Here is an 18,381-nt window from a genome sequence, read left to right as displayed (position 1 = left end):
TCAGGCCAGGGAGAGATTAAGTTATTGGAATTGAGCAAAAGCAATTTCCATGATGAGTGTTTGCCCTGTGGTTTGCATGTCGGAACTGTCCCTGATTCAGGTTGAATTGATGATGGCCAGCTCTGACTGATCACGCTGCCTTTTCGTGGAGGAGCTGGTGCCCTGATGTGTGACTCTCTTCACGTGTGTTATGGCTTTCTCCATCTGGTTTCCCAGACTGAAGCCTTCTAATTCCTATAAATCAGGAATCATGCTAAAAGCAGTGGTGTAACAGGGGTGTAGGTGAATTATTGACTTCATTGATCTAATTTCATCTTCTCCGAGAGTGTCATTAGGCAGCACAGCTCCCGTCAGGTGCATGGTAGCTGCTGTGGAGCCTGTTCCCCCAGCTGCCCCTTGGTGTCCTATTTTATGTTGTATGAAACAGCAAAGGGATTTTTGTAGTGCGTTTTTTCTTGTGTTCAGATTTCCCTCTGTGCAGCAGACAGATGCAAATACCTGACATCCTGAAGCTTAGCAAGTACCTAGCTGCTCTCCAGGATGTCTCCTGGCTCCCAGCCACCCGTCAGTGGGACAGAGAATCCTGTGTGACCCTGGTGAGGAACTCGCCTTTCTGTATATCGATTCCCAAACCAGCCTATTTCTGCAGCAAGCCCAGGCGGAGGGAAGAGCGCTGTCACACTGGAGGAAGAAACAGAAAGGGCCCGAGCACGTGATGGACAGGCTGAGAAAAGTGGTTGGGGTAACTTTCCTTTCTGTGGTGGCAGGGTTGCGAGAGCAGGTCGCAGCTCTGGGGCGTAGTCACGGATGCAGGGCAGGAAGAAACTGGCTGGTTTGTGATCAGTGGCTCTCACAGAAGCCTGAAAAATGGCGTCTAAGTAAATCAGCAGACAAATGTTGCTCTGCAACTCCTTCCTGTCCTTTCCCTGTTTTTTCTCCCTTGACGAGGAGCTCAGTGGTCTGGCGTGCACAGCCAGTAAATGATGGGAGTAGCAGGCTTCTTTTCATGTCAGTACCGCAGGGCTTTGCAACAGAGTTGGCCACTATGCAAATGTGGTGAAACCCTGATCTGCAAATCACTCCACAGCGAGGCACATTTAGAGCTGCAGGACGCCTTTTCCTCTTTGGGGCTGGTGCAGGTGCAGAGCAGCTCTGCAGATGTAGGGCTTAGGTCTTGTATTTGGGGAGCCTCACATAATTTTCCTTTACATTCTCCTCTTCTGTGGAATTAACACATCTGTGTGATCAACACATCTCAAAGAGGGAGCATGCTTTTCCCTGTCCTACACAAGGAGAAAAGATCACAGGAACCATAAAGCAATTTGGTCAAAATCAGAGCAAGTTGGTGTTGCTATCAGATTTTCAGTTCAAGGATTTTTAATTGCCCTGGTCTAAGCTCAGCACTGCGTGGCATTCCTCCCTTCCAGGTGTAGCCACTCTCGATTTAACTCAATTAATATTATTTAAAAAAATAAATCTAGAATTTCTTTTTTTTTCCTCCTTTTTTCTTTTGAACAGAAAACCATAGCACAACTGAAACTAGTTGCTTTACTGTGGGAGTGGTCAGTGCTATGGCTTGTTCACACAACCCCCAGCTGCAAGAGCAGATAGTGCTACAACCTCTGCTGTAGTGTCAAGGAAGCGTGAGGGACCCGGGCTGGTGTTTCTGCTGCTCCAGAGTTTTGCTTGAATGCGGTTGCAGTGGCATGAATTATTGATATTTCTGTTAGGGTTTGCTGTTCGCACAAGAATTTTTAATGTTTCCCCATGTTGCGCTGTGAATGCACTCCCAGGTCGTGTAAGGGACTGAGTTTAATATCCTTGTGTTCAAGTGATTGTGGCATTGATTTCACAGTTTCAGGGCTGGGGCTGCAAAATTAACCGGATGCCAGTGTAAACAGCCCTCTGGTAACAATGCAGGGCAATCCAGGGGTGAAAGGAGTTGATACAGAGGGGCAAAGAGAAGGTAATTTGGGGATTGTTAGTGAATTTTCAGGGTGTCACCACAAAGATGATGAAAAGGTTTCCAGGAATTCTTGAGCATCTCTTCCCCTGCCCTCACAGTTCAGCATTTGTAGAGGCTGCCCTGGCTGCCACCGTGCTCAGCACCTGGGGAGATGCCATTAATAACGTCTGTTTCTAAGACGACAACCTTGCAACTTAGAAAAGCCCAGCTAAAAGTGTGGGTGTTTATAAACAGACATTTTACACACAAATGTGCATGTATTTATGTGTAAATATACATATATGTGTGTATAGCTATAAAAATGATGTCAGACTTAAGAAGTCACTCAGCAGTGGAGAGTCAGAAACCATCTGAACGAGGACGATACGCTGGCAGTGACAATTGGTCTCTGGAGGGTATGGCCAGGGGCTGTGTAAGAACTGGGAGAAAATTCATTAAGCACTCCCTGACAAGCCGTACCCACAGGGAAAGCATGGGGAAAAGCTCGGATGAGGTGTTGGATCCTACAGGGAGCAGTCTGACGTGGACCTGCCTGAGCTGAGGTGCCACCAGCCTCCCAGGAGCCTGCCAGCACTGCCACAGAGCTCTGGAAATGCACTGGTATGTGAGATTGAATCGAGCCATTGATTTCCAACTAAACAGAAGTTTCTCCTCCATCCTGGCTGGTTTGGTCCTGTTGCAGCTTTTCTCCCTCTCCGTGCCCCCTCTACCCACCTGTGCTGTTTGGTTCCCAGCTGCAAGTCTGGAGTAGGATTCTCACTGTTGTGTTTGTGCCGAGGGAATTGGGAATTGTTTGGGGCCTTGGAGCTGTGGATAACCATGGCTTGATCAGTGCTGGCCCCACGCTGCACCTCCACTGCTCAGCCTGTCCTTTATGAACCGCTCCCGTCTCATCGCTGACAACAGGCTCTGTTATGTTTGATTTTATTACAAGATATAAATTTCTGTCTGCAGCCCTGGTTTCCAGCACGCAGAGAGGGATTGCCTAGCAACCAGGAGAACAAAAAATTAAGAGAATCAATAAGACTTAATGGAAAGCTAAACAGAGACTTTAAAACCAATCTCCCTTCCAGCCCCTGCCCCTGGTAAGTTCATAATGACTTGCAGCATCCCGGCTGCTGCACGAGGGATTCAGCAAGTGCCTGAGCTAGAAATGCCAGAGGAATGGGGCTGAAGTGCAAATGAAAACCTCACCTCCTGGCTTGGATTTAGGTAGAGCTCTGCTCCTGTAAGCATTTACACCAGGCAGTAGTTCCACAAATTTGAATATAATGGGGTTTTGGAGGATTAGGGCTGTGATTCTGTGCTGGAGCCAGTTGGACTGGTGTAAGTCCCCGGCAGGTGTTAGCGGCAGTGCTGCTCCAGGTATTACGGGCAGGGAGGGTGAAGGCAAGGTCGCCTCTGGGCACACCAGCTGGTTGCTGCGGCTGAAAACCTCAACAAAAGGACTCTGAGTGGGATTACGCCTTTGGTTAGCATGGGAACGAGTTTCCAGATGTCATCAGCCTACACGTGTATAGGCAGCAAGCGGCAGCGCAGCGCGGAGCAGAGCGCCGCACAGCCGGCGAGGAGCAGCCTGACGTCAGCGCGGAACAATCAGAAATTAACTCGGTTACAGCCGCTCGCCTGATGGCACAAATGCAAAGGTCAGTTAGGAAAACGTATTCCAGACAACGGGGGCATTGTAAACGTACCAGGCCGTGGTTTTGCCCGTGTGTAAGGGTGTATGCTGGTTTCTTTGCACAAAGTGTTCCTGGGAACCTGCGGCCCTGCTCACATCCGCGTATGTTGGCAGGATTGGTGGTGGTTCAGGGGTGGAAGGGTTCCAGGAGCTGCAGGGAGCCGCCTCCTACTGGCCCTTGTGCCTTTGGCCCTGTAGGCAGCAAGATTGGTGCTGTGCAAGAGGTGCCCTGCTCTTCTTGAGGCAGCAGAGGTGGACAGTTTGAATGGGGGGCTCGCTCCACAAGACCCAAACCCTTTCTATAACCAGAGCTGCATTTACCACAAATAAGTTGAAGCAGCCTAACAGATACCTGAAGCCTGTGTTTGAGAGGACGGATTCTGCAGGGGTCTTTCTCCAGACACAGCCCTGACCCCCTCCTCTTGGCAGATTTCCCACATCACCACCTTGAGTTACCCTTAGTGGCAAAATGGGGGCCAGGAGCATTTGCCCGTAGGCCAGGTGAGGAGCAGCAGAGGTGGCAGTCCTTGATCTCAGCACAGCCGTGGTGCCCTCACCCCAGAACTCCCAAGCATTGGGGTGCAAGGTGTTGGGGGACTTTCGGAGCATGGTCCTGAGATACACTGAGAGGAAAAAGGCAGTGGTGTCCTTTTGGACAGCAGCACAGCCAGGGAAACCCCAGCTGCGCTCAAACAGCGAAGGGCAGGACTCCGGGAACCCCCAGGCGGTGAGGTGGGAGGGGGACACCCCAAAATTCCTCCGGAGCCGGAGGGCGGCCGAGATGGGGACCCAAGGGGGAAGTCGGAGAGGTTCGGGCGGGGTTGGGGCGCGGAGCCCCGACGGCGAGCGACCGCTGGAGGTCGCGGGCGAGCGGCTCGGCGAAGCGGGGAGAGGCGAGAGGCGGATCCGGCTACCGAGCCGGGCGCGGAGGCTGCGGGGCGGGGAGGCTGCAGCCTCCCGGGGGCTGGGAGCCGCCGGCCTGCCCCTCGCTCGGGGCCGCATGGAGCAGCAGCAGCAGCCCCGGCAGCCCCTCGTCATGAAGCTCGCCTAAAAGAAGCCTCGGCGGAGCCTTCCCCTCCCCTCCACCCTCCGCAGCCCCCCCATGGCGAAGGAGAGGAGCAGGAAGGCGCTGGGCGAGCTGCTCCAGCGGCCGGGCAACGCGGCGTGCGCCGACTGCACCGCACCCGGTAAGGGCACCGGGGGGGCGTGGGGGAGTCTGGGGGGCTCCGAGCCCCTGCTCCGGGGGCTTGCAGACCCGCAGCCAGCCCTACACACGCACCCGTAGCGGGGGGAGCAGAGGCATCGCCGCTCCCGCACAGCAGCAGCCTTTGCCCGCAGTGCCCCCCCCCCCGCCGCTGGGCTCGGTAAAGCGGGGGGCTGCGGGACCTGCCCGGGAGAAGGGGCTTGGAAATCGCAGAGCAGGTGAATTCTCCTTCCCCGGCCTCTTTTTTTTTTCTTTTTTCTTTTTTTTTATATATCGTTATGCATTTTAGTCGTCGCATGGTAACAGCTAACCGTGCGTTAGGTTGGGCAGGGTGGCTCTGAAAGGTGTAGGGATGGGATGTCCTTTTCAACCTCCATCACTCCATAGGCAAAAAAATACAATAATAAATCCTGCTTCAGCTGAATTATTGATGCTGATTTCTGTGGGTTTCCAAGCTCAGTTGGACCACACCATCCAGCTCCCACCGTCACCAGCGGTTTCAGGTCCCCAGCCTGCATCTCAGGAAGCTGCAGCACACTTTGAGACGCGTTGTGGCTGGAGAGGACAAAGAACTTTCTGCATGGTGTGAACTGCTTTGCAGTGCTGCGCCGCCTGCTCTGCTCCCACCCATCGGCTGTAGCAGCCCCCCTCTTGGGTGTCGTGCTGAGCACAGCTTGGGCTCGCCACATAAGTGGCTTCCTAAATTGTCCCTTTCTGGAGGACACTTGGGCTCGATGGGATAATTCTTCCCTGCCCTGTGTGATATGAAGCCTCTCCGCAAAATGGGAAGTTCCTCAGCATCAGCAGAATAGGGATGAAGCTGTAGGTCAGTGAGATAGCTCATGCTGGGGAAGTGTGGTTGTTAAAAGACTAAATGGGCTGGTAAAACAACAAAGCTGTGTTTTGCTTTTGGGGACACTTGCGTGCAGAGATACCTTGGTGAAACTTGTAGAGGAGAATGTGGGCCAGAGTCTTTTGTAACATGAGGTGTGCTACATTAATATCATTCAGCCTCTTTGAACTGTGGCAGCATTACTCCCCTGGGACTGGACCTCTGCTCTGAAACCCAATTTCTTTAATTATCACTGTGCTTCGGTACCTTTGGCAAATAAGAGTTAGTAGTGGTGCTGTAACGTGCTCGTCTGCCCAGGAGGGACAATAAATAGGAGAAGCCCTGGGTTATTTAATGTAAGATGCATAACTTGTGTCTGTAGGTAATACATAAAATATTCAGGCTGGGTCCAGTTGCTCGTCCTGGGCAGGTGAGGCAGGCCAGGACTTTCTGAGTCTGGGTAGGAGGTGATGTGGGACAGGTGTCTGGAGAGCCTCCAGAATGGGGTGTAAGCATGGCCTTCACTGAGAGGTGGGACACAAAGAGAGAAAAAGGTGAGAGCTGGTACTGGGTGGACAGCTGGAGAGAGAAAAGTACCAAAGCAGAGGAAATAAAGTGAGAATGAAAGAAGAGGAGGGTGGAGAACGAACAGGAGATGCAGAAACATGTAGTACTCCTGTGCTCCTACATGTCGTCATACTGCTGATGTGGTGCACCTGCTGGGAAGCGAAAGGTCAGGATCCCTGGTTAATCATGATTGCTTCCAGGTGGGTGTGTGCCTTCCCTGAAATCCTGAGGTGCTTCAGGAGCCATGATGAGAGGTAGCCATTTAGCTCAGGGATACAGATAACAAAGGATAGGATGGGTTAGAAATAAACCAGGTGAAAATTCTTTGTTAGTTTAATTCATGTATTTGGAAACTAGCTGGGTTTTCTTTTGCTCTTGGAAATGTTTGTTTCAGAAATCTGCCAGTCAGTGGAAGTTCTTCCCTCCCTGCTGTTAAAAAAAGGTTTGTCTTTTGTTCCTGAGCCTCACCCAGGTGCCAAAACAGTAGCCACAGCCCTGGAGTGAGGGCTTGTCCCAGGCACTGTAGGCTCACATAACAAAACCGCGAGTTCCTGATGCAGAAGAGATTGCAGCTGGGCACCGTTGTGACTAAGCTGTGACCATGCAAAAAAACAACCCCCAGGACGTACAGGGAATGTCAGGGAGGCAGCACCTTTTCTCCTAGGCTGCGAAGGAGCTTTGTCCTCTGCAGGTCGTCACCTAGCTGGATCATTGGTGAGCTCCAGGCAAAGCCTCACAATTGCCTGGCTCTGGGCCAGCATTTGCCACTTAGATTATCCCAGCTGAGGACGATTTAAGTGGCCAAGTCCTAGAACCAAGGCTACTTGTGTGGCAAGTCTCGAGTGGCATTGAGTCTGATGCTCGGGAAGGTCGGATCCATGCTCTCTGTCTTCCCCCGGACCAGCATGTGGGCTGACAGGAAAATCTCTTGTGCAAAAGCAGAGCTTCCGAGGCGTTCTCCCAGATGAGATTTTGAGGGCATGTCTCAGGTAGGGGGAACAGGCTTACAGTGCTCTGGCCATGACAGCTGGGAATGCAGGGAGGATGCTGAAGCACAGACTGATAATGAGCATGGCAAAAAAAAAAAAAAATCACCGTGGCTACATTTCACACTCGCAGTTCTTGTTTTATTTTAAGGGTTCTTAGTTTTCTATTAATTGCTGCTGTGCAGAACCTTAATTTTCAGTGAAAGGTGTTTCTGAATAAAAAAAATCAGTTGCAGAAATGTCATCCATCCGTAAGGAGTAATGAGATTGCATTAGCTACATCTTTGAAACTGAACTGTAGGGCAGGAGCCACAGCAGTAGGGTTATGGGGTGTGGGGTGCCCTGCCCTTACACTCCCCTGAAGTCAGGGTCCCAGATGTCTTTTTGTGCCGTTTGTTTTGGTGGGTTTAAAGACATGCTTCCACCGTGCAGACAGCATGGGAAATGCAGCCTTAAGTGCAAACTGAGTGATCGCCCTGAATTGCTGGTGTGTAATGGCTCTCGATGTATTAGAATAATCTTTTTTTCTTCAAGACTAATGTGGCAGTTCAGTGCTTTTTTCCCCCCTAAATGATTCTTTGTCTCAGGCAATCTTTCCACACATCACAAGAGCGATGGTTATCTCAGGGCATGACAAGACCTTGAGTATTTCTCCCTTCATTTTTCTCTAACTTACAGTTGTGTTTCCACTAAGCGAGAATCATTTTACGTTGTGAGGGACAGTGAGGCTCTGATGACAGAAGTGGAAATCCCATCAAACTAATCCTGCAGTTTAAACCCCTCCAGCAGTTTACGTGGCTTTTTTTTTTCTCTTTTTTAATTATTATTTTCATCTTTTTTATTTGGGATGAATTACTGGGGACGTGGACCCTGGAAGGAGTAAGGGAAACATCGGCTTTTCTGTGCATGGGGCTCAGGTGGGGTGAAACAGAGAAGGAACAGAGGGTGAGTGATAGAAGCGAGCCTTATATCAGAGGGCTTTTGTGCTGCAAAACACGGTGGATTTGGTATTTTGGTGTAGTGGTGTATATAAAAGCCTGAGGGTGGGTGGCGTGCAGCTGAGGGTTTATAAACACCTTCCTGCAGCCCCAGCATCATCTTGTTTCTAAAGCAGGTGAAGCTTTTCCAATCCCTTGCTTTCATGAAACAAGGGCAGTGATTCAAGGAAAAGCCACGAGTGCCAGGCATGGTGTGATGCGTCCTGGGTTAAGGAGGGTGCTGAGAAGATTTGATCTCGAGCCTCTCTATCCTGTATCAGCTCCCCAGTCCTAAGAACACAGATCTGGAAGGCAGGTGACTGAGTCATTGGGTCCTGTCTCGTACTGTCATCCTCAGTGACATCTCATCCCTCTGTGGAGCGATGGGGCTCTGCCGTGGAGCTCGTTCTCTCTTTTTGCCCCCACCACCTCCCACTGGAAAGCTGTTCCAGAGCTTTGCTGCTCTAATGGCGTGAAACGGTCTTTTCATTTTCAAGCTAAAAGTGGAAACTTGTTCCATCACCTCCATTGTCCTCCAACTTAAAGAGTTCTTTCTCTTCCCAGGAATTTACCAGCTCTTTTCCCTTGGCATAAACAGAGTGGAGGGAAAGAAAGGGGAAAAAAAAAAAATCCTGTGGTCATTGCATTTAGCCACGTTCTGCAGGGAAAGGGAGCGTTTTCAGACAAAGGATGTGTAACGCGACGGTGCTGTCTGTCCTTTCCCGATGCCCAGGCTTGCAGCAGTGCTGTGGGTTGCAGGCAGCAAGCAGAGGGGGCTGCTGAGACCTGACAGCTGAATCGAAAGACCTTGGCAACTTTAGTGCCTTCACTGAAAAATGTTCCTACTTAACGGGGAGTGTTAGTGGGAGGCTGTTTGGCTTCAGTTTTAATGTCTTTTATTGTTATTTTTAAACATGCATGACCAGGGCCTGTTTATTAACCTCCTAATCCTTTCCCAAAGTAAATAGCAACAGAACTTCAGTGCTGAACGTGGGCTTCTCCTGACTGTGGTGTTTAGCAAATCAGCAGCAGCCGAGTGGCAAGCAGAAAGGGCTTCGCTTGCATTGACTGCACTAAAACCCCAGTGATTACATCTTCCCTTATAGGACACGAGTTACCTTTCTTGTGCAGGGTGAAACGAGGTTTTGCCTACCTGCATGGGTTCTCTTTTCCCTTTGATGAGTCTTTATCACCTCGAATAAGGGAAGGAGGTCAGGAATACATGTGGAAGCTCCATCCCGGTAACAGACTGGCTCCATCTCAGCTGGTGTAGCTGGGATGCAGCCCCACAGCTTATGGCCCAAGGCATCATTCGCGTGCTGGAGCCAGTGGCGTGAGCTGGAGGATGCGTTTCTGGGGCGCTGCAATGCGTTGGCCACGTTCTTGTGGATGTTTGTCTTGGTCAGTGCTGGTGCAATAACTGGCTTCAGGCAAAAAGTGGAGAGGGGACGTGGGTGAATTTTGTGAGTCAGTTCTTGTTCTTGCCTCGTGGTTATTTTGGGCCTATTACTTCTCTACTTCATGTGGCTTTTACTCAGGTTTATGGCATTTAGGGCTTTTCAAACTGGAACCTTGTTTTTATAGCCAGGGTACTGGAAAGTTTGATTGAAAAAAATATATGCCACTGCCATCCCACCTCCTATCTTCTCTACTCTCCTTTTGGTTTGTATAAATTGTCTTATCTTGGTTCTCGTTTATTATTTTGGGGGTTCAGCCCTATTTTTTTCCTCTGTGGGTCATCCTTACACTTAGTAATGTTGAGTTGAAGCTGCAGAGTTCATTTGCTGTATGCTGGTTTTTCCTGGGGCTTGTGGTGGCCCCAGGAGGCTGGTTGGGGAAGTTAATTTCTGAATTTAGCTGCATTGCCCAAGTGTTTCAGTTTTGCTTTGGATGCTTCTCTAATCTCTGCCTGTGCCTTCCCTTTCAGATGAACAAGATATGAAAATGTCACCCCAATGTCTTTATTGTGACTTTAGTTTAGCTTTATCTATTTAATGTTTTTAAATGAAGTTGTATCACGTTTTTATTTTTAAAGTCATTATAATCGATTTACAAGTGACCAAAAATCTCTACTGCTTTGTGCAGCGAAAGCTTTCTAGAGTAAGCATTGGTCACTCTGGAGCAATGATGCTGAGGGATAAGAGACTTTCTGCACTTAAAAGACTTCATTTGGTTTAATGTTCCCTTTGCTCCTTGTTAGTCTTTATTCCTTTTGGCTTGGCATAATGGAATAAAGTCATTTGTGTGGAACTTAGGAATGCCAGAGAGTTTTCATTAGGCTTCGCTGCTGTTTGCTTGACACTCTGGAGGCTTAGAAAAAATCATCTTTTTTGGGTAGGGCCCAAGCGGTGACTAGTGCACCAAAATGGTAATATATCATAATCTGGAAGAGTGAGGAGTGCGTGGCAGTGACTGCATTTTCTGGATCAAAACAAATAAAGTGGCTTAAAGTTACTGAAATCTCCAGGTGTCCAGGGTGCTCCAGCCATCGAGGTGTCTAGCAGCAAGGTGATCTTCAGGTGGCTGCAAAGATTCCAGCTGGCTGCTGCTCATGCTACGTCTGCTGATGGTCACTGCTCTGCAGAAGCATCTCTCCACTGGCTGTGCAGCAGGGAAAGTCAGTTCCCTTAACCTAAAAGGTGCCAACAGTTTTTCCCCCAAACTTCCTTTCCCAGTTGTATAAAGACATGTGGATTTAGTCAGATGCTTGATAAAATGCTGTCTTGTCTCAGAGTCTACATTAGTGCAGTCATTTTTAAGGGTTGAAGTCTGCAAATATTCAAAAGTTGGAGATCTCTGTCGTTATCTGCCATAAGCTGAGGATTTTTTTCATGTCTTTTGTGCTGGAGAGCATAAGTAAAGACAGATGGGCAGTGATGCGCTTTGGGGAAGGCTGTAGCTGCTGCGTGCTTTACAAAGGACTTTAAAGAAGCATCCCTGCAGAACTGGGCGCACACCCTGGCCAGCTGCCTGGGGCTCTGCCACCAGCTTCTGCAGATCTGTGGGTGCAGTGGCTTTGTAGCTGGATTTCTCTGAAAACTGTGTCACAAGCACGCGGGACAGGCTGTGGGGCATGAGTGTGAGGGGGAAGTGGCCTTGGCAGAGACCTCCGGAAGATGGAGAAAAGGGAATCCTCCAGCCTCCTTCCTGCCTTGGGGGCAGCACAGTGATGCAGAGTCACAGGGATGCACCAGCCTGGGGGCTTGTGTGAGCCATAATCCCCTGGCTTGTTCAGACAACTAGAAATTTGCTAAGAAATTATTTTACCAGTGACACTTTGGAGAGATTTCCCTTGGTAGATCAGTTGATTTGGGGACTTCACTACTTAGTGATTTTTTTCAAGGGGTCTAACTTGATACCGGAGGCTTTTCAAAGCAGGCTGCAAACAGCCAAGCATGTATAACTCTTACATCTCCCCCACCACACATCCCCTTGCTGCGTGATTTTTGGATTGAAGAGTTATATTTGGATTGAAGAGTTATATATTGTTACAGCACATAGAACAACAAACAGGAAGTTGCTATTAATGTACAGCAGCAGCACAAACTGCCCGGTGTCAGGTTCGGTAAGTGCAGTTAAATGTGCAGCTCTTCTGGGGTGCTCCCCTATGTGCACTGTGTGTGATGCTGCTGTTTGGTGGAAACAGAGCTCAGTAAGAGAAGAAATGCTGTAAGAAAGGTGACCAGGAGGAAGGTGTGGTTTTATCGAATGAGCTGAGATTATCCCTTCCAAGAGTTGGGTCTTGACACCGCTGGTCCTGTGGTCTCCGTCTGTTTTCTGAACACGCATATGTGCTCCTGTGTATAGCCCAGCTCTTGCTTTCTTAATTAAACACAGCTTGATATTGCATGGATGTAAGTTCAAGATTCTGGCCTAAAGAAAATACTGTTGGTATTAGGAAAATGCTGCACAGCCCCATTTGTGGATGAAACTCACTGCTTAAGGTGCTGTTTGGCCATGTTGAGAAGACGTGGCTTGGGTACAAGTTGGTTCAGCGTCCTTCAGACCTGACATCACCTCTGTCTGAGCCCAGGGATATTTTTCCAGGGTGTTCCTTCACACAAACAGATCCTCACCCCTGTCTTGAGGAATATGTGATGTCTCCTAGTCCCGTAGCACACATCAGTGCAGGTGGTGGAGGGCTTAGAAACATGAAGCTGCAGACAGTATAAAGAAATCTACCTACGTGCCGAAGATAAAACTGTTAACGTAAAACAAGTATTGAAGCTCCTGATTAAATCCCACAGAAGCCAACGTGAGCTTTGATACACGTTTCCCTCAGACAGGTGCTGCTGCAATCAGATATCAGTGCTCTGGGAAGGCTTGAAGTGTGATTATTGTGTAGCAGCGTGGCTGAGCACATGGTGCTGCTGACGGCGTTAGCTCCTGACTCACAGACTTGGCTACTGCCACCTCCTCTTCCTCACTGCTGCTGTCATTTGCTGCTCCGTGGTCACCCCATCCCACAGACCCTCTCGCCATCCCTCATGCCTGATCCCTCTCTGCTGCTATCAGACCTTTCCCATGGCCATTTTGACCCTCTCTACTTGCTGCAGCATGACTTCAGCAGGCTTTGGGTTGGACTATGTTTGACGATAGACCTATAACTCATGGCTAGAGATGGGGACATTATGATGAGCTCCATGTGCCCCTTTTTTGTCTATTTCTTTGTTTCTTCTTACAACTGAACCAGCTTTTGGGTTTGTAAAGCAGCTCCTGGAATGCCATGGGACAGTGGTGCTGCAGTATATGATTCTTGTTGCAAGCCTGTAATTCTGTAACTGGCAGCAACCTTTGTAATTGGGGTGGATGTCTGCTGAGTGCTTCTTTTGTGATGTGAAGGAGAGTCAGCCCCAGGTGAGCACCCAGGGATCTGGGCTGATGGCACACAGCACCCTCTGCCCTCACTGCTATTGCTGGATGCTGCTGGCACTTGGTTCCTGCTGCTGTATACTGAGGTTGACTTGCACGGTTTTTTCTTTGCCACACTTCAGCTGTAGTGTTTGGAGTCTTGCACGAGGATGGGAGGCCACATGAAATACTAAAAAGCACCTTTATATCTGGCCACTAGTCCCCTGTGATGTGGCTGCTGGCTCTGTGGGACTTGCAGCAACTTGGGAATTCGGTTTCCTCTCCAGGGTGGACACCCAGCTGTGTCCCATGGGGCTGCTCACTTAGCTCATGATTTTATAGCTAAACACGACCAGGGAACTGGATTTGTCCCCTCCGTGGTGTGATGGGGTCTGGTGGCTGTCCCCACGGGCAGGGGCTGCCCACCCAGAAGAGCTGTGGTGCCCCGCGCCACCCCGCTCCCTGTCCCTGCTGCACTGACACAGCCAGGCCGTACCCGTGTGTGAGGAGAACGTGCATCCCCCTGCTGTTATACATAACTGCTGCTCCGTGAGGAGCAAATGTTCAGCAAATTACTGTGGGGAAATAAACAACTGCTGGTGGTTTGTGAGGCAGCAAGGCCTGCCCTCGTTGCACGGGGGCAGCCTAGGCCTGGGCGGCCCCCAGGCCCCTGCTGCTGTAGGGAGGCTGAGGCGAGCGGCCGTGCTGGGAGCCGATCTCCACAGGGAGGAGGCGGAGGAGCCAGCAGCGGTTGTGTGATGGGTTTGTGGCTCGCCTGGCGACTTGTCAGGGAGCTTTTTCTTCTGGGGTGCAGCTGGAGTGGCAGGCGCTGACATTTGCCGGTCGGGGTTCAGACGAAGAGGCCTGTATCGGCCTTACTGGTGCTGAGGGACGCCGCTGGATGCGTCCTGCCCTCCGCCGCTTCGTGTCTACGTTTTGGGCACTGCCTCGAGGCTGGCAGCAGCTCTCCTGAGGAGGAATTTGGAGACGAGGGACGTGTGTTTCAAGTGCTTTGTGTGAGACGTCAGCTCAGGGCTGTAAACAGCTCAGAGAAAGCACAGAGCCGCCACCAGCAGCCTTTTTCCATTAAGGCGAGGGCTGGAAACCCTCCTGGCTCAGAGGCCTTTTCTGCTGTGCAGCCACGACTGTGGGAGGAAAGTCTGTATGCTGCATTTCCACTGTAAAAAACAAACAAACAAACAAAAAAACAATAAATAAAGTAAGAACTGTCAAAGCAGAGAAGCAGTATAAGGGTTTCCCCGAGCTGCTTGTTTTGTAGGGCAGTTTTGGTCCACACAGGCCTCGTTGGGTGGGATTTTCTGGTGAAGGGAGACATTTTGTTCTTCATGTGAGTGTGGATTGACTTTTGGGGTTCTTGGGCACATGCAGTTGTGTGTGTATTGGGTTTGTGTGAATAACTGCTGCTCCTGAGGTTGCAGTTCTGTTAATTATTAGTGTAACTGGTATAACTGTTAGTTTAAATTAACATAGACCTTCTCCTTGTATGTTTATTTGATACCTTTACAATCGGAACTCAGCCCTGGTGACTCCTGACCTCCCCTGCCATCCCCTGTCCTGACCACCTCTCCTGCCTCCTGTGCTGAATTTAATAGACCAGCCAAGTGCAATTTTCTTTCTGTTTTCCTTTCAGATCCAGACTGGGCGTCCCATAGCCTAGGGATCTTCATTTGTTTGAATTGTTCAGGAATCCATCGCAACATTCCACAAGTCAGCAAAGTGAAGTCTGTCCGTCTGGATGACTGGGATGATGCTCAAGTGGAGGTATGTGCGTCTCGGGCTTGAAATGCCGGTGAGCTTGGGTCGTTGTTTTACATCACTGATCTAAATGCCACCTATCCTCTGGCTTCCTCGCCAGCAAAACAGTAAAACCAAGTCCTCTCTAAAGATACTACAGCAAATGTGATCCCAGGAAACTAAATTCCAAAATGCGGGAATGAAATCTGTGGTGCTATACTTATGAGATCTGGTTGAAAACTTGAATAACCATTTCATGAAGAAATTGGGAGGATTTCCCCTACCCCTATAAAATATCATTAAAATAGTGTGTGTAGAAATTATTAATTCTAAATGGATCCTCTTCATTTTCTCATGTTACCTCCAGCTGTAGTCTACCATTCCTGCCCAGCTCAGCTGTTTCTGACTCTCTTCCACTTAGCACTGAAAGCTATTAAACACAGTGTCCTGAAGAATTGAACCCCTGCAACATAAATTCTCTGTATTTATACAACACACCTGAATAGATTTGGATGATGCTGCTAAAACCAACCAGGAAACCTATATGCTTTGACTGTCGTTATCTTTAAAGGCATAGAGAATGCTAACAGTCATTGATTTTTATCTTATTTTGTAGATTTGAGGTTTTTCTGAAAGCCACAGCTCTCAGTCATGTGTTTTGTGAGGAAAATAGGCTTTTGTTTTGCATGGGCTTTCCCTTCCCTGATTTTTTTTTTTTGAGTAGACTGCATATGTAAACTCAAGGTCCTCCAAAACATGGAAGTAATAAAAAAAAAAAAAAAAGCTGAGAAATAAATAATAAAATAAAAGCTTAGCTGCTTGTTCTGCTTGTGTGCTTGGCATTTGATACAAGGCAAAACATATTTCGCATGGGCTGCATGGGAGGGGATGTTTTTCTTTGGCTTGTAAAGTGACTTTCATTAAATAAAATCTATGAATAGGAAAAGATGTGTTTTTGTTTGCAGTGTGTTCAGCTAGCCATTTTTATTAAAAAAAAAAAAAAGGAGGAAATGAGGGCTGTCAGGGCAGATAATTTTGTTTATTTTTTTTAATATACTTCAAGCTCCTTTTTGAGGTTGTTGGCATGGCTTTGCAAAAATAAAATTATCCTTTTTCCAAGTGATGTGTTCCTCACCAAAGCAAACAGCATAGGTCATGTTGTCAGGTTATTGCCTTGCTGGAGCCATCTCTGGGAGCCATCACATTCCTGTGCCTGCAGGTGGAACATGCCACTGTGTGCTGCCTTCTGCTGTCATGGGGATCAGTGGGCATTGTGCACATGTGCTCGGGATGCTCACCCATCCCCAGCACTGCATTAAGCAGATGCCCTCAGGGAGTGGGGTGTGATAATTTTCAGGGCAGTCTCTGCCCAGTAGGGTGGCCTGGCTCCTAGGAGGGACAGCAGCCCAAATGATTGAAATGATCTGATGGGATTTCCTATCCTACAGCATGTCTGTAGCAAAAAAAACCACCCTGATAGTATTAAGTAGACTGCTGTGGGATATTGAGCACCGACAGTTTTAGCTCCTTTTTCACCTCTGTGCCCTGTCTCTGAAATGCCAGGCTGGATCAGAGATGTAATATCTGTATAGCCAGAGTGTCGACAGGTCTCCAGGGCTAATTTCTGAGGCTTGGTTTGCAGGCACAGCCTTTACAGCATCCCTTCTGCACACAGAGAAGCCTTTTAATAAATGAACACAGGCCCCATCCCACTTAGTTTATTACTCTGTAGAAACAAAGGAGGACAAGAGGAAATAGCATTAAAAATTTCTTATTTTTTTTCTTTTTTTTTCTCTTCTCTTTTACAGTTTATGGCCGCAAATGGAAACAATGTAGCAAAAGCAAAATATGAATCAAAAATGCCACCATTTTATTACAAGCCAACATTTCTTGACTGTCAGTAAGTAAATACCTTTGCTGGTAAACAACATTTATTTGTTTGTGCAGCTGCAGCCTCTGTAATGTTTTAGTTTTAGCATGATACATTTTTTTCCGCTGCAGAGGGGAGTTTCATTTATAGAAGGCCCTGAAAATCTTTGTTCTTCTGAGCGCATATGGTAGAGTTTATACCACGCGTGGGATCTTATTTAATAAGTCCAGTTGAGACGATGCAGAGAAGTCAATAGTTTGTCTGTTCCCCAGACTCTCCCAGGTTCCTAAGGCTACAAAAATGCCAATTTCTACCCATTGATTTCTGCCTTTTCAAATAGCCCTCCTGCATCAAAACATAGCTCGCTTATCTGATATATGAGAGGCTAGGTTACTTGTAATACAAAAATGCTGGGTTTTAGTGCCAAAATGGTGGATTTGCTTTTTTTCTCCTTCTTTTTTTTCCTCTTGACATGACAAATAATCTCTTCCACGAGGACAAGCAAAAAGATATTGTATCCCTTACCATGTAGTGTAAACCTCCCTCATAAGCTGGGGCAGGCTTTACAGACCATGGCAGCCGAGCAGACAGAACATGCTGTACTGGCCAGAGAGCAAGGAGAGGATGAACGGGGTGGTGTTTGTTCCGTGGGATTGTTTTCTAGGGCCTGATCCTGCCGTGTACCAAGGGAGTTTTAAATGTTTGTGAAAACGGTCTTCGCAGAACCTTCTCTGGGGGGCATAATTTCCAGAGCCAGTATTTTAGTATGAGCAAGCTGGTGAGTAGTAGCCCTGAGATTGCTGCTTGAACTGCTGTCAGCAGTGGACAGGAGGTTTTGTTCAGCACTATGTTATGGAAATGCCCGGTCTGTATGTGAGGCTCTGAAATGCATTCAGACATGAAGAGGTGCCTAAAATTGAAATATTGGAATAATTTGTTAAGACTCTCCCTGTGAGATGCGAGCCTGTGAGTAGGAAGGCTCTGCTGTGTTCCCCAAGTCTGAGATCACACCAAAGGGTTCACAAGCATCTTCATTCATTTTCAGGGTGACTTTATGTTCTCAATCCTATATTTGTCTTTCTACATCATGCAAAAAGCCTTTGTGGAAAAGAAAGAAGAGGGCTCCCGTTGTCCCTATGAAGTATATTGGTGGTGCATCCATTACCCACAATTCAACAATGCCTAAATGCAAAATCTGGGAAGGCCCAGGTGTGAACAGCACTACCTGGCCTTACAATAAAAGAAATCATTCATTTGTGCACAGTTGGCAGATCTCAATTTTGATCTTAAAATGTCTTCTGGCAACAAATTCCGCGGTGCCTGCAACTGCAGGACTGATTTGAGGGTTGGCCAAGCCACTGTGTGTTGTGGAGAAGCGTGCTCTGAGCGTGGTGTGGTTCTCTTGCCAGGATTATTTTTCTTAAGAAAAACGTCTCAAAACGTCTCAAAACCTCTCCTCTTGCTCCAACACCTGTGCTTTGTGGGAGAGAGCCCAAGGAGAAGCTGCCAGGAAGGAGCTCCCAGCCAGAGTGGTCCCGCAGTCTCTGTGGTGTGTAGTGTTCATCCTGGGGAGCAGACAATGCAAATTTAGCTCAATGTGGCAGCACCATTGTTTATTTTTTTCTCTATTTTGGAAGAAAAAATAGCTTCAGCAAAAGTGACTTCTCTTTCTTTTTTAACTCTGCCTCTCCC

The 18,381-nt window shown here is 48.4% G+C and overlaps 1 protein-coding gene across 2 annotated transcripts in view; it reads left to right on the top strand.

Moving 5' to 3' along the window:
• ADAP1 (ArfGAP with dual PH domains 1) overlaps nucleotides 1-18,381 on the top strand; it is a 65,575-nt gene that overhangs the window by 4,023 nt on the left and 43,171 nt on the right. The window contains exons 1-3 of one of the 2 annotated variants that reach the window (XM_027468894.3): nucleotides 4,537-4,834; nucleotides 14,716-14,846; nucleotides 16,628-16,719. In XM_027468894.3, coding sequence (XP_027324695.1) covers nucleotides 4,750-4,834; nucleotides 14,716-14,846; nucleotides 16,628-16,719 — 308 coding nt within the window. In that variant the 5' untranslated portion in view covers nucleotides 4,537-4,749. Of the gene's footprint in view, nucleotides 1-4,536; nucleotides 4,835-14,715; nucleotides 14,847-16,627; nucleotides 16,720-18,381 lie in introns of those variants that run through there. The other variant, XM_072023792.1, reaches the window with a different exon arrangement.

The sequence above is a fragment of the Anas platyrhynchos genome, chromosome 15 (assembly GCF_047663525.1).
Source record: "Anas platyrhynchos isolate ZD024472 breed Pekin duck chromosome 15, IASCAAS_PekinDuck_T2T, whole genome shotgun sequence".
Lineage (NCBI taxonomy): Eukaryota > Metazoa > Chordata > Aves > Anseriformes > Anatidae > Anas > Anas platyrhynchos.
This window is presented reverse-complemented; position numbering and strand designations above follow the sequence as displayed.